Raw genomic sequence first — 10,327 nt, forward strand, 5'->3', positions numbered from 1 at the left:
CTCTACTCTACTCACATCATCATCCCGCAGCGTGCACGTTGTCGTACAAGTACCTTTGTTCAGTGCAGGTAGCAATTACTGTCGACCCTTGTTATTATCTTGGAAATGTGTGGCTGGCTGCTGATCAGGCAAGCAGGCTACCCCTCGATATTATAAATAACCTGCGCGGCAGGCGGCAGGCCGACCGGGGTATTGCAGATGTGTCCAACATAGCGTTCCTAATATTAAACTTAGGCCAGTGTCTGCACAGTTGGTGCGGTAATAACCAGAGGTCTGGCATTGCCCCCCAACAACTAATCTTCCTGTGAGCCACCCAAGAAAGGCAGCCAGCAGCCCTATCCTACCTATTCTTTCGTAGCAAACACTAGTTATTCAAGTCCTGCTGGCTGCGCGTGTGCATAATTCAGCGTGCCGAAGGAGTAACCAGACCACCAACCTTTACTCATCACCAACAGGTTCGCTGGGGCTGTTGCCCTCCCCGCTACGCTGTACGACTGCGACGAATTTATATCATACGATCATTTCTCTTGACGACACTAGTCAAGTACACGCGCCGCCGGATCGCGAGTGTTCACGCCACCAATCTTCTACGTACCATGTCGTGCACGAGGAACTCGGTGGTGCTGGTTGCGCTAGGACTATTGCTGACTTACGTGCCGTTCCAGGCGATGGGCGCCACCAGCAGGTGCAGGCGGCACGCACATGGGGTGGGGGGGCCCTCATGCTGCACACCTGCAGGCCTGCAGGCCTGCAGGTGTGCACCCTAGGGTGCACGGATCCAGGGGAACCAGAAAGAGAGTCGCGGCCGTAGCTGCGCTGCATTTCAGGACAGCCCCTTGCATGCAGCAGGCTGCGCCGCCCCAGCGAGCGACCAAGGCCAGGATCCTGGCGATCAAATAAACCCTTGCCTGTCAACCTTCACCGTTGCTCACCCCTGCTGTCCTCCCGGCCGCACACGCCTCTGGCACAACCCACGCAGCTTGCAGGCAGCTTCAGCCAAGAACAAGACCAAACTGGCGGTGGTGAGGGTTTGACAGGATTGCGCGCGCCAAATTGCACGTCATGACTAATGGTGCCTCGGCCTCGCCGAGCCCGGCGGAGCCCACCATGCGATGTGATGCGCGACGGTCATTGCGAGCATGTGCACCAGTCAAAGTGGCCAACGGGGACGAGTGAATGCGGCACGCGCACAAGAGCACAAGATATTCACAAGCGGCCCCTGATTGCTTGACGCGCGCTTCCATCTGCGCAGTGCGCACCCGTCAAGGCCCTGACCAAGTCGTGCTCCTCTAAGGCTGGCCCGACGGCCCTCATGGACCAGATATGCAGCGAGCTACTGGCACCCGCCAAGGCAATGGCTGACAGCAAGGTGCGCGCCAGCAGCAGGGACGCCAGTGCTTTCGCGCGCCGCGCGCAAGGCGAGGCGCCCACACTTGGCGGGCGTTTGCACCACGCATGCTGAACTATGTGATGGGTTGTACCTACGTGCGCTGTGCTGACCAGCGGCTGACATCCAGCCCCCACATGTAAGGTCAAGCACACCACAAAAGTTGCGTCGCCCCTGCCTTCTTGCCTCACTTGCAGCCGCTGTACGGTATGCGCGCACCTGATGAATCTTGTTGGTGCTTTGTCGTTTTCCCTTGCAGGACCCCTCCAAGCTTCACTACGGGTGCGGCGTGGCCACGGCCGCCCAGGTCGAAAAGCTGTCCAGCAGCCTGGCAGCACTCGAGCCGCGGGTCGCCGCCGCCGCCGCCCAGGCAAGCTCCTCGCAGGCCACCCTGGCGCAGGGGCAAAACCAGACGGCCGCGCTGAGTGCCGGAGTGACGGCGCTGAAGGCGGCAGTGGCTGCGCTGGCGGCGCAGGTTGCCGGTGCGCAGCAGCAGCAGCTGGCTGGTTCCGCCAACACCAGCGACATCACCCAGAAGATCGCTGCCCTCAGCGCTACCAGGGCGCAAACCGCACAGCAGCTGGCGTCGCTTGCGGCCGCGAATCAGACCACGGCCCAGGGCATCGCAGCGCTCAAAGCCGCCTCGCAGCAGTGCACCTGCGGCCTGGAGCTTGCGGTCGTCAACGCCACTGTGGCGGCCGTCCAGTCAGCCCAAGCTGCGGGCGCGGTGGACATCTCCTCGGTTAACGCGACGGCCGAGTCCGCGAAGGCCGCGGTCGCCACAGGCTCAGCGGCCATCGCGTCGGTCAACGCCAGCATCGCCACCCTTGCTGCCAACCTGCCCACCATCAACGTGACCGGCCTGGTCACATTAAGCGCCCTCAGCAGCATCGATGCGGCCACGCTCAACGGCGTGCCCGCCGCGCAATTCCTACGCAACCGCATTGTGCTCTACTCCGCTTCCTCCACTACGCTTGCAGCCACCCTGGGTGGCCGCTCCGGCGCTGATGCCAAGTGCGTCGCCCCAACCTCCATAGGCCGGCCTGCCGGCCTCGTGCAGGCGCGCGCTTTCCTAGGTGTCGCCGCCGGCGACAGCATCGCGAACCTCCCTCCCCTCTACGGCATCCCCATTGGCATGCCGATCGAGTCCGCAAGCGGCCAGGTCGTGGCGGCCGACTTCGCGGCCTTGTCGGGCGGCTCCCTCGCCGTCTCCTTGGAGGCCGCGGGGGTGCTGCCGACCGGGAGCGTTTGGTGGTCTGGCAGCAACCCCGACGGCTCCCTCGCGACCAGTGCTGGCGTTCCGTTCACCTGCGTCGGTTGGACCGACGGGTCAGCCAGTAGAGTCGGCGTCGTAGGAACGTCGGGGGCAACTACTGGCCGCCTAGTGAATTCCGCTTCAACACGGGCGTGCAACCTGGCTGCGCACCTGCTGTGCCTTGCCTTCTAGCGACGCACTGGCTGGGATGCATGCAGCACACACGCACGGTCACCTCCCGCTCCCCTTCTCCAACAGTGTGAGTCCAGCAGCGGTCTCGCACAAGGCGCTCTCCCGCCGCAGAAACTCGTCAGTGGTGGCCGCCATTGCACCCTGCGAAGTCTGCATCGAATGTCCGCGTACAGGCGAGCACAGCCTTGCTGCGCGCTTCCAATCATGCCGTTGTTGATTTACGGCTCGCCTGCTCTGATTGTGCATCTTGAATACCCATGCGCCGCATTTGCTGCGTGTGCAAGCCCCCTGGCATGCGCATTGCGGGGACGCATGAGTAAAGCCGGACCAAGTCCGCCTCGCACCCCAGATCCTGCACAAACCCATATCAAAATCTTGTGATTAATGGCTGGCTGCTCTGCAGTTGCCAAAGGCTCGCACTCGTGCCATTTCTACATTGGTTTCACACGTTGCGTTGAATACAGCTGCATGCAGTGGTGGCTTGGGCAGCACCAATTGCAGCCCGTTCAAACCTACTGCTGCGCCGCCTCATTACATAATGTAGCCTCAGCCTTTTGCGTGGCGGGCTCTCCCCCCGTACATTTGAGGTATGGTCCGTTATACACCAGCTTGTCCGGCGATTGCCTGTCATGAGCGGCTGCTGAGCACCTCTTGTGCACTTTCTTGCTAGCCATGGTTTGGGCTCTCTGCACCCTACTAGAATTCGGATCGCGCAACTGCCTGTACGCAACACTGTGCCTCAAATGCCCGCGCTCTTTGCCTCTTTGGGGCTGGAGGTGTGCCCCAATTATTGCCAAAACCCGCGTGGCTGGCCTTATTAAATGGGCTATCCAGAAACTTGCCCCAATTCCAACCTGCCCTGTCCAATCATTGGGCTGGTCGTTGCCAATCCACAACATTAGTCACTCTTTCGAGAGCCTGTCACAACAGTTCTGATGCCGTTTGGCAGTTGCCTGCACGCTTCTCGCTTCACAGGGGCCAGGGGGGGATTCATGTGTTGTGCGCACCTGACTGGCATGCCTGCTTGCAGGTCGGGTGGTCAGCTTCCATGCTATCTCGTCCCCGGCGCAACATGCGTTCTGGCATGGAATGATATGGGATAATAGCCACTGCCCTGCTGTCTGCTTTGTGGTCGTGCAGCGCCGCGCTGTTGGCTTGGCAATGTCGTCTCATGCGTTGCGTTTCATCAGTGGGGCCTCGCGATTTGGGCTCCTCAACGGGGCTCATGCTGTGAGGCGAGGAAGGCCAGTTGTGTTTTACCAGTTTGGCGGCCCTTGCGGTGGGGCCACTGGCCAGTCGTGGATGGGGCTCTTGCCCTTCTGCTCCACGAACTCAGAGGGGAGCAGACCCTTGTGCGTTGCACATCGCTTTGCACATCGGTCTTGCTCTCGGGCCCATGTCTTGCATGCCCATGTCTCAATGCTTCACCGGCCCACAGCAGAGGCGCATTTCTCGCGTCTGCGTGCATGTGGAGCTTGCTGTGCTGCGTGCGTGGCACGCATGCTTGCATGCTTGCCTTGCCAACCTTTGGAGCGAGCAGGGGCGGTGGGCCGTGGGGTCGCTGCAGCTGCCCTTTTCTCATGAGTCTGGCAAACGCAGACGCGGTAATCAACATCATCAATCACTTGTCCTATGCCAGCTCAGCAGAATGCAACCACAAAATAACAGCATAGGAATTTCCGGCAAACTGCATGCACATGGTTTTGCCTGCTTGACTGTTGCCGCAACATGATGCGTGGCGTCGTGGCGGGGAGGGACTCGGGCCGACACGGCCAGCTGTACGATCCAGGGCACGGGGGTTGCGACAATTCTAGACCTGATTGTGGCGCATACATAACAGATTGTGCGGGTCGGCAGTCCAAAGTGGCCCTGTGACAACACCGCCTGCATCACACCAGCCACCACATCCCACAACAAGAGACATACCTCCTGCTGCTGCCGCATCCGCCGCTGCTCGGTTTGCGGCTCCTGCTGCTTTTGAGGCTGCTGCTGCTGGTGTTGCTGCTGCCGCTGCTGCTGCTGGTCAGGCAGGCTGGAGTTGCTGCGGCCCACGCAAGCTGCTGATGCTGAGGCATGCAGGCTGCTGCACGGGCCGCGCAGGAGGATTAGGATTAGGATTAGAATTGTTACAGCGTCCCGCGGTCGCCCGCTCCTGGGGCCATCCAGGCTCATGGGATTGTACAGTGAAGCACCGACCAACGTTATGTGACTGAGGTTCAGGTGGCTACCGTGCGCCGTTCAAAGCAGGCGTGCACGAAGGCCCCCAATGTGTGCTGATCCGCGCTGCGCGCAAAGGCGCGCATGCGCGCAAGCGCGGGTAGATTTGCAAACAAGGGCGCGAAGCAGGAGACCATCAAAGCCCAACATCATATGATTACTTCAGGACAACTTTCACCCGGTGATGGCAGAAAGGGTGGCAAGGGATGGGGGAGCGGGGGTTGAGGGGAAGGGGCGGGGGCAGCTACGTCCCACCCTGGGAAACAAAACCAGAGGGAAGATGCGACATACCATGATGCGTGAAGCGTTGACGCGCCGCGCCGCCGCCGCGTGGAGATGGTGTGTCAGGGCCCCTGAGGCCACCCGCTCGAGTCGCAAGACCCCGGCACCTCGCAAGGCCCACGCCGCGCGACGGCCGACCGCAGCCATCCACCCGCACCGCCCAGCGCTCTCCTAGCTGCAGCCGCCGCGGCCGCTGTCCCGGCCTCGCGGCCCCACAGGCGCGCGGGTGCGCGACGCTCTCACTCGTCACGCAACACCAAGCGCGCCGATGCGCCGCCATTGCTTGCTCCGGTTCTCGCTGGGCGGCGCGTCCGAGGTTGAGGTCGAGAGCAGATCGCAGCTGCCAGATCTGAAAGGCAGCAGCCACGCCCTCACTGCCGCAAGGATCCCTGAAGCCTCCCGTGGGCCCAGCGGCCGCGGCCGTGCCGGCGCCGATGCTGAAACCTGGGGCTCTTTAGATCGGGCCTCGTGCTCGGCCGGCGCCGCCAGCTCAGCGCACGTCGCGAGCCCCGCGAGCATCGTCCGCGCCCACACGGCCGGCGGCGCGCATGCGTGCGCGCGTGCGTCGGCGCTGCGCCGCTGCGGCGGCCCTCGGTTCCCTCGCCAGCCGCAATGGCTGGGCTGCGAGCTCCCGGCCAGCTCCGCCGCGGAGAGCAGCAGCGCGGCCACCTTGCTCGACGTCACCTCCGGTCCGCCGCCGCTTTCGGTGCCAACGCGCGTTGCATCAGCTCGTCAACAAACTTCCCGCCAAGAACTTCCTGGCGCGCCGCTGGCTACCCGTGGCCGTCGCGCGCGCAACAGGGATGGAGGGCGCGGCGCGCCCCAAGCACCAGGCACAGCAGCGGCCCTGCGCGGCCCCGCGCACGCGCGGCGGCGGAGAGCAGCGCCGCGCGGAAGGCGGGAGACGCGGCGGCGCCGGCGCGCGCGGCTTCGGCCCTGCCGGGCGGGAGGCAGGGGAGCTCCTGCGATGGGAGGGTGCGTGGGGGGGGGGAGGGTAAACGAGGGGGTTCAGGGTGCTGTGTCTGTGGAGGCGGGGGGCCAGGAAGAGGGTGAGCCTGAAGGGTTGACCAGGGAAGCCCAGCGATGATGCATTTGCGCGTGGTCAAACTGGAGCGTGTGCTAGCTGTGCGCTGTGCATTTTGTGTTCATACAACAGAACTGAAACCAATTCCAGAGGCATCGGCCGCTGCCACCATGCGCCCCCGTGCACGCCCCGCTGCTTCACACCGGCCCCCGCTGAGACTTTTCCGCAGCCCCGCAGCCCCATGGAGGCTGTCGCACTCCCGCGCACCCGAGCCACCGCCCACAGCCAGCCCGTGACGCCCTCTGGGGCGACGCCTGTCATGCCCAGCGCCGCCAGCGAGCCCCCCGGCCGCCGCCGCCGCCGCAGCGCCCCACGCCCGCGGGACGGTGGCAGCGGTGGGCGGCTACCAGGCGGACGCCGCCCGTAGTGACTGATGGTCGTTGTCGTCTGATTCGTCTAGGGTGTGGTGGTAGAAGCCGAATTCCAGCACCCCGCTCGGCATGAGGCGGGACGAGGCCAGGCGGGCGGGTGGGGTCCACTCGTCATGCGGGCAGCAGCGGGGCGGGCCGTGCGGATTGGCCCTCAGGGCCGCCAGGCTGGCGGCCATGCGTGGCGAGAGACGTGCGGTGGTGCTGCTAGCGGCGCCGGCACGGCTGGGCAGGGGCTGGGGGCGGAGCAGGGGGGGGGGGGATCGCATTTCCTGCTGAGCGGTCAGGGGCGCTGCAACACGCCAGTCAGCAGCTGCGACGCTGTCGAGGGCGGAGGTGCGTTGGGTAGCCAGGTCTCAAGAGTCAGTTCGAGCGATACATGGCATACAAGTAAGAGCTTGTACGAAGGGACGATAACAGATGGTAGCTGCTGGTCGTGGTGAGGAGTTCACGACGGCGCTGCTCGTGCTGCGCAGCCAGCCGCGCGAATACCCACCCTCACCCTGCTGCCTCAGCATACATTGCTAGCTTACTCTGCAAGTTTCTATAATGGCCAACTGATACAATATACAGCACGTCGGAGGGATTGCGTGAACATGGACGGCAATGTCTCTTGCCACTTAGTACAGCCCTGCAGCACAAGGAGCGATCAACCGCCTGAAGGGCTTCCGCACATGCGTCTGTGTACAAACCGTCGCCACCCTCATACAAAAGAGAGTCAAAACACGGCAGCGTCGATCCAAGAGGGGCTCATACAACTCACGGCCGCATCTCCTGCCAGTCAAAGTCAAACTTGACCGGCTGCCCGCGGTGTGGCTCGCCGGAGAACGGCAGGCCTCGGCCCCACGAGAACGGTGGCAGGCCCTGCTCTGAGGTAGGCCCGTTGATAGCCCAGGAGCGGCCCTCCAGCGCTGCGTGGTAGCTAGTCACCTGGCAGGAACAGCGCCGATTGGGTGGTTGTGTCGTGGTTGCGAAGTGATGAGATGATATCAACAATGTGGTGAAAAGGGGTGCTCAAGACGCACTTCGGACAAGGACAATCGCACAGCCTGGCGTACAATGCACCTGCTGCAGAACACAATGCAAGCGGTAAGCAAGTGGGTGCGCGTGCCAGACAGTGAAAAATCGCCTCAAGATAAGCTGGGAGGCCGGGCCTGGCCCGCAGCTTCGGCCTCCGCCCTGCCGTTACCTTGCCATCGGTGCAGCCTGTGGCACGGGGCTTGATAGGATCCAGATCGTTACGAGCACTGTCGTCGGGGGTTAGTTGAGGGTGTGTGTGGGGGGGGGGGATTGGCGACGGCTCGGGGCGTGGGCGCCCTTTCCAGCGGATTGTGCGCAGAGTATGCCATATTGTGAAGGGGGCAGTGCGTGCCAGATTTGCGCAGTTCACGGCGACCCAGTAGCACGCGCACCAGACGGCGTTCCCTGGGTGGCCCCTTGCATAAGGGTCTCCTGCCTTGAAGCCGTTGGACCTGCGTGTGTGTGCAGTAAGGGGATGAACAGGGTGCTGCAGCCTGACGCAGCCCAAGTGGCGGCATGTACGCATGTGGCGCCTGAGTTAGGGGCATGCAGGGTGCAGCAAACTGCAGCCGACTCGTCGGCGCTCGAGCCCACCTGAGGATGGCCTTGAGGCCGTCCAGGCTCTGCACCGAGCCGGCGTCGCGGCGGAATATCTGGGACCTCGCCGCCAGCTGGTAGCTCGCGCCTGCGCGCAGCGAAGCGGCCGCCAAGAGCAGCCGCAGTGGGCGAGGGCCGCCAAGCGCTGCTGTCGACACTGCACTGGTGGGCAGCCCGCTGCGGCTGCACGACCCTGCGGCGCCACAGCAGGACCCAAAATGCCCTGTCCATCAGCCCAGGGGTTGCCCGTTGCCCTCCCGAGCCTCCTGAGCCCCGCTCACCCTCCACTGCCTCCTCAAATTCCAGCCCCCGAGCCGCCATCGCCGTCGTGAACTTCCCAAACCCGGCCTTGTCGTACACCTCCCTGGGGCGCATGGTCGGCCAGGGATACAAAGTTGACAAGGGGCGGTGGAGCCGTCGCAGGGGGACACACGCACGCTCTGCTGCCCTGTTCACATCTTCTCTGAAGGGCCTCTCTGAAGGGTTGCACTTAACAGTGCATACGTACAAAGTGCAAGTGCATGGTTGTGAGTGTGTGTGTGTGTGTGGTGTGTGTATGATCATGCACAAACGTGAGTGTCTGTGACTCGCCCTCACCTGAAAAACGGCACGTTGAAGGACGCAAAGTAGCCCAGCTCCAGCAGCCGTGTGACGTCCTCTGAGTGCTGGTAGCCGGGGATCTGCTCAACGACCCACAGCAGGCCTTTGCAGAACGGGTGCGGTGGATGCAGGAGGAGGGGTCAGGGGGTATTGTCCAGAAAAGGTAGCAGTTGTCAGCGCAGCGGCCTGCGCCAGAATTCCAAGCTACGGAATCCATGCGCTGCTGCCACAAATCCGCCTGCAAGCCTGGAAGGCTCACAGGTACGAGCTGTGCAGCCTGCAGCGGGCAGTTTGCAATAAACCTGCAGCCAGCAGCAAATAGCTGTCGAGGTCAAGCGAGCAGCCGGCCGGGGCACGTGCGTGGGTCACCTGGTTCGATTGCCTTGCCAGGCCTGAACCGTTTCAGATCCAGCAGCATGTACTGGTTGTTGTATGTCCCGCTGTTGTGACGCCCCACGAAGTCCACCCACTCCTCGCCTGCGTAGATGCGGAGGGCAATGTGGGGGAGCAGTGTTGCCAATCAGACGGCGGAGTATAAGCACCTGAGTGGCTTGCGCATTGGGTGTGCTGCGGCAGCTCTCGCGCAGTTATTTGGCTTATCAGCTGAAGGCATGTTCAGAGTGTTTGGTGTCTCTGGCGCCCACCACCAGGGCCTTGCCTGGCAGCGGCTGGAGATGCCCACCTGAGCGCGCGAGTGCGTTGGCCAGGCGCACCCTCTGCCAAGCCAGCAGGGAGTGCTCGGTCACCAGCGACCACAGGGTCTTGTCCATGACACCCTGAGCGATGGCAGTGTTTGGGTGGGTTTGGGGGGTCACCACTTTTGATGAAAGTTCTGGGAATGGAGAGAACCCACCATATGGGTTGTGTTGAGATGGTGACAGTCATAGGGGGCCCTCGGGGTGCGTGGGGGCCTCTATGGGGGACGGCACCAGGAGCGTGTGGGAGGATCGCCCTCTGAAGACCTTTTGAGCATGCAGCTGCAGGCGGCAGCGCGCGTCCAACAGGCACAGATCGCCGGCAGGCCCACGCCTGGCGGGCGTCAGGACTGTTGGCAGTGCAGCCCCCAGACGCAGCCGTGTCCATGAGTGCGCGCGCACGTTTGTGGTCTGCAGCATGACGAGGCGCTGGTCGCTGTCCGGCATCACGTAAAAATCGTCCAGGGACGACAGCATGCCCGGGTAGGAGGAGAAGGAGGAGCGCCTGGGGTGGGTGAGGTGGGGGAACAGGCCGAGGGTCCGGGGTGCGTTGTGATGGTGTGGGCCCTGTGCGCTCAAACTTGTGTATGTTTTGTGGCGGGGACGGGCGTTTGTTGGAGGGTGGGGGGT

The 10,327-nt window shown here is 63.1% G+C and overlaps 2 protein-coding genes across 2 annotated transcripts in view; one reads left to right on the forward strand and one right to left on the reverse strand.

The window, feature by feature from the left end:
* Positions 1 to 596: 596 nt before the first annotated feature.
* MNEG_4286 (hypothetical protein) lies at positions 597 to 2,834 on the forward strand (the record flags this gene model as incomplete). Its single annotated transcript, XM_014047232.1, has 4 exons — positions 597 to 685; positions 980 to 1,022; positions 1,253 to 1,369; positions 1,647 to 2,834. 4 exons carry the CDS (start codon positions 597 to 599, stop codon positions 2,832 to 2,834), a joined length of 1,437 nt encoding a protein of 478 aa, XP_013902686.1.
* A 4,710-nt stretch (positions 2,835 to 7,544) lies between these two features.
* Positions 7,545 to 10,327, reverse strand: part of MNEG_4287 (putative phospholipase B-like 1) — a gene marked incomplete at both ends in the record, with an annotated part of 6,972 nt that continues 4,189 nt past the window's right edge. The window contains 9 exons of the mRNA XM_014047233.1: positions 7,545 to 7,715; positions 7,975 to 8,032; positions 8,198 to 8,257; positions 8,400 to 8,490; positions 8,684 to 8,766; positions 9,000 to 9,105; positions 9,372 to 9,479; positions 9,685 to 9,778; positions 10,100 to 10,202. Of these exons, the coding sequence (XP_013902687.1) occupies positions 7,545 to 7,715; positions 7,975 to 8,032; positions 8,198 to 8,257; positions 8,400 to 8,490; positions 8,684 to 8,766; positions 9,000 to 9,105; positions 9,372 to 9,479; positions 9,685 to 9,778; positions 10,100 to 10,202 (874 nt within the window). The remainder of the gene's footprint in view (positions 7,716 to 7,974; positions 8,033 to 8,197; positions 8,258 to 8,399; positions 8,491 to 8,683; positions 8,767 to 8,999; positions 9,106 to 9,371; positions 9,480 to 9,684; positions 9,779 to 10,099; positions 10,203 to 10,327) is intronic.

This window comes from Monoraphidium neglectum (assembly GCF_000611645.1).
Source record: "Monoraphidium neglectum strain SAG 48.87 unplaced genomic scaffold scaffold00588, whole genome shotgun sequence".
Classification (NCBI taxonomy): Eukaryota; Viridiplantae; Chlorophyta; class Chlorophyceae; order Sphaeropleales; family Selenastraceae; genus Monoraphidium; species Monoraphidium neglectum.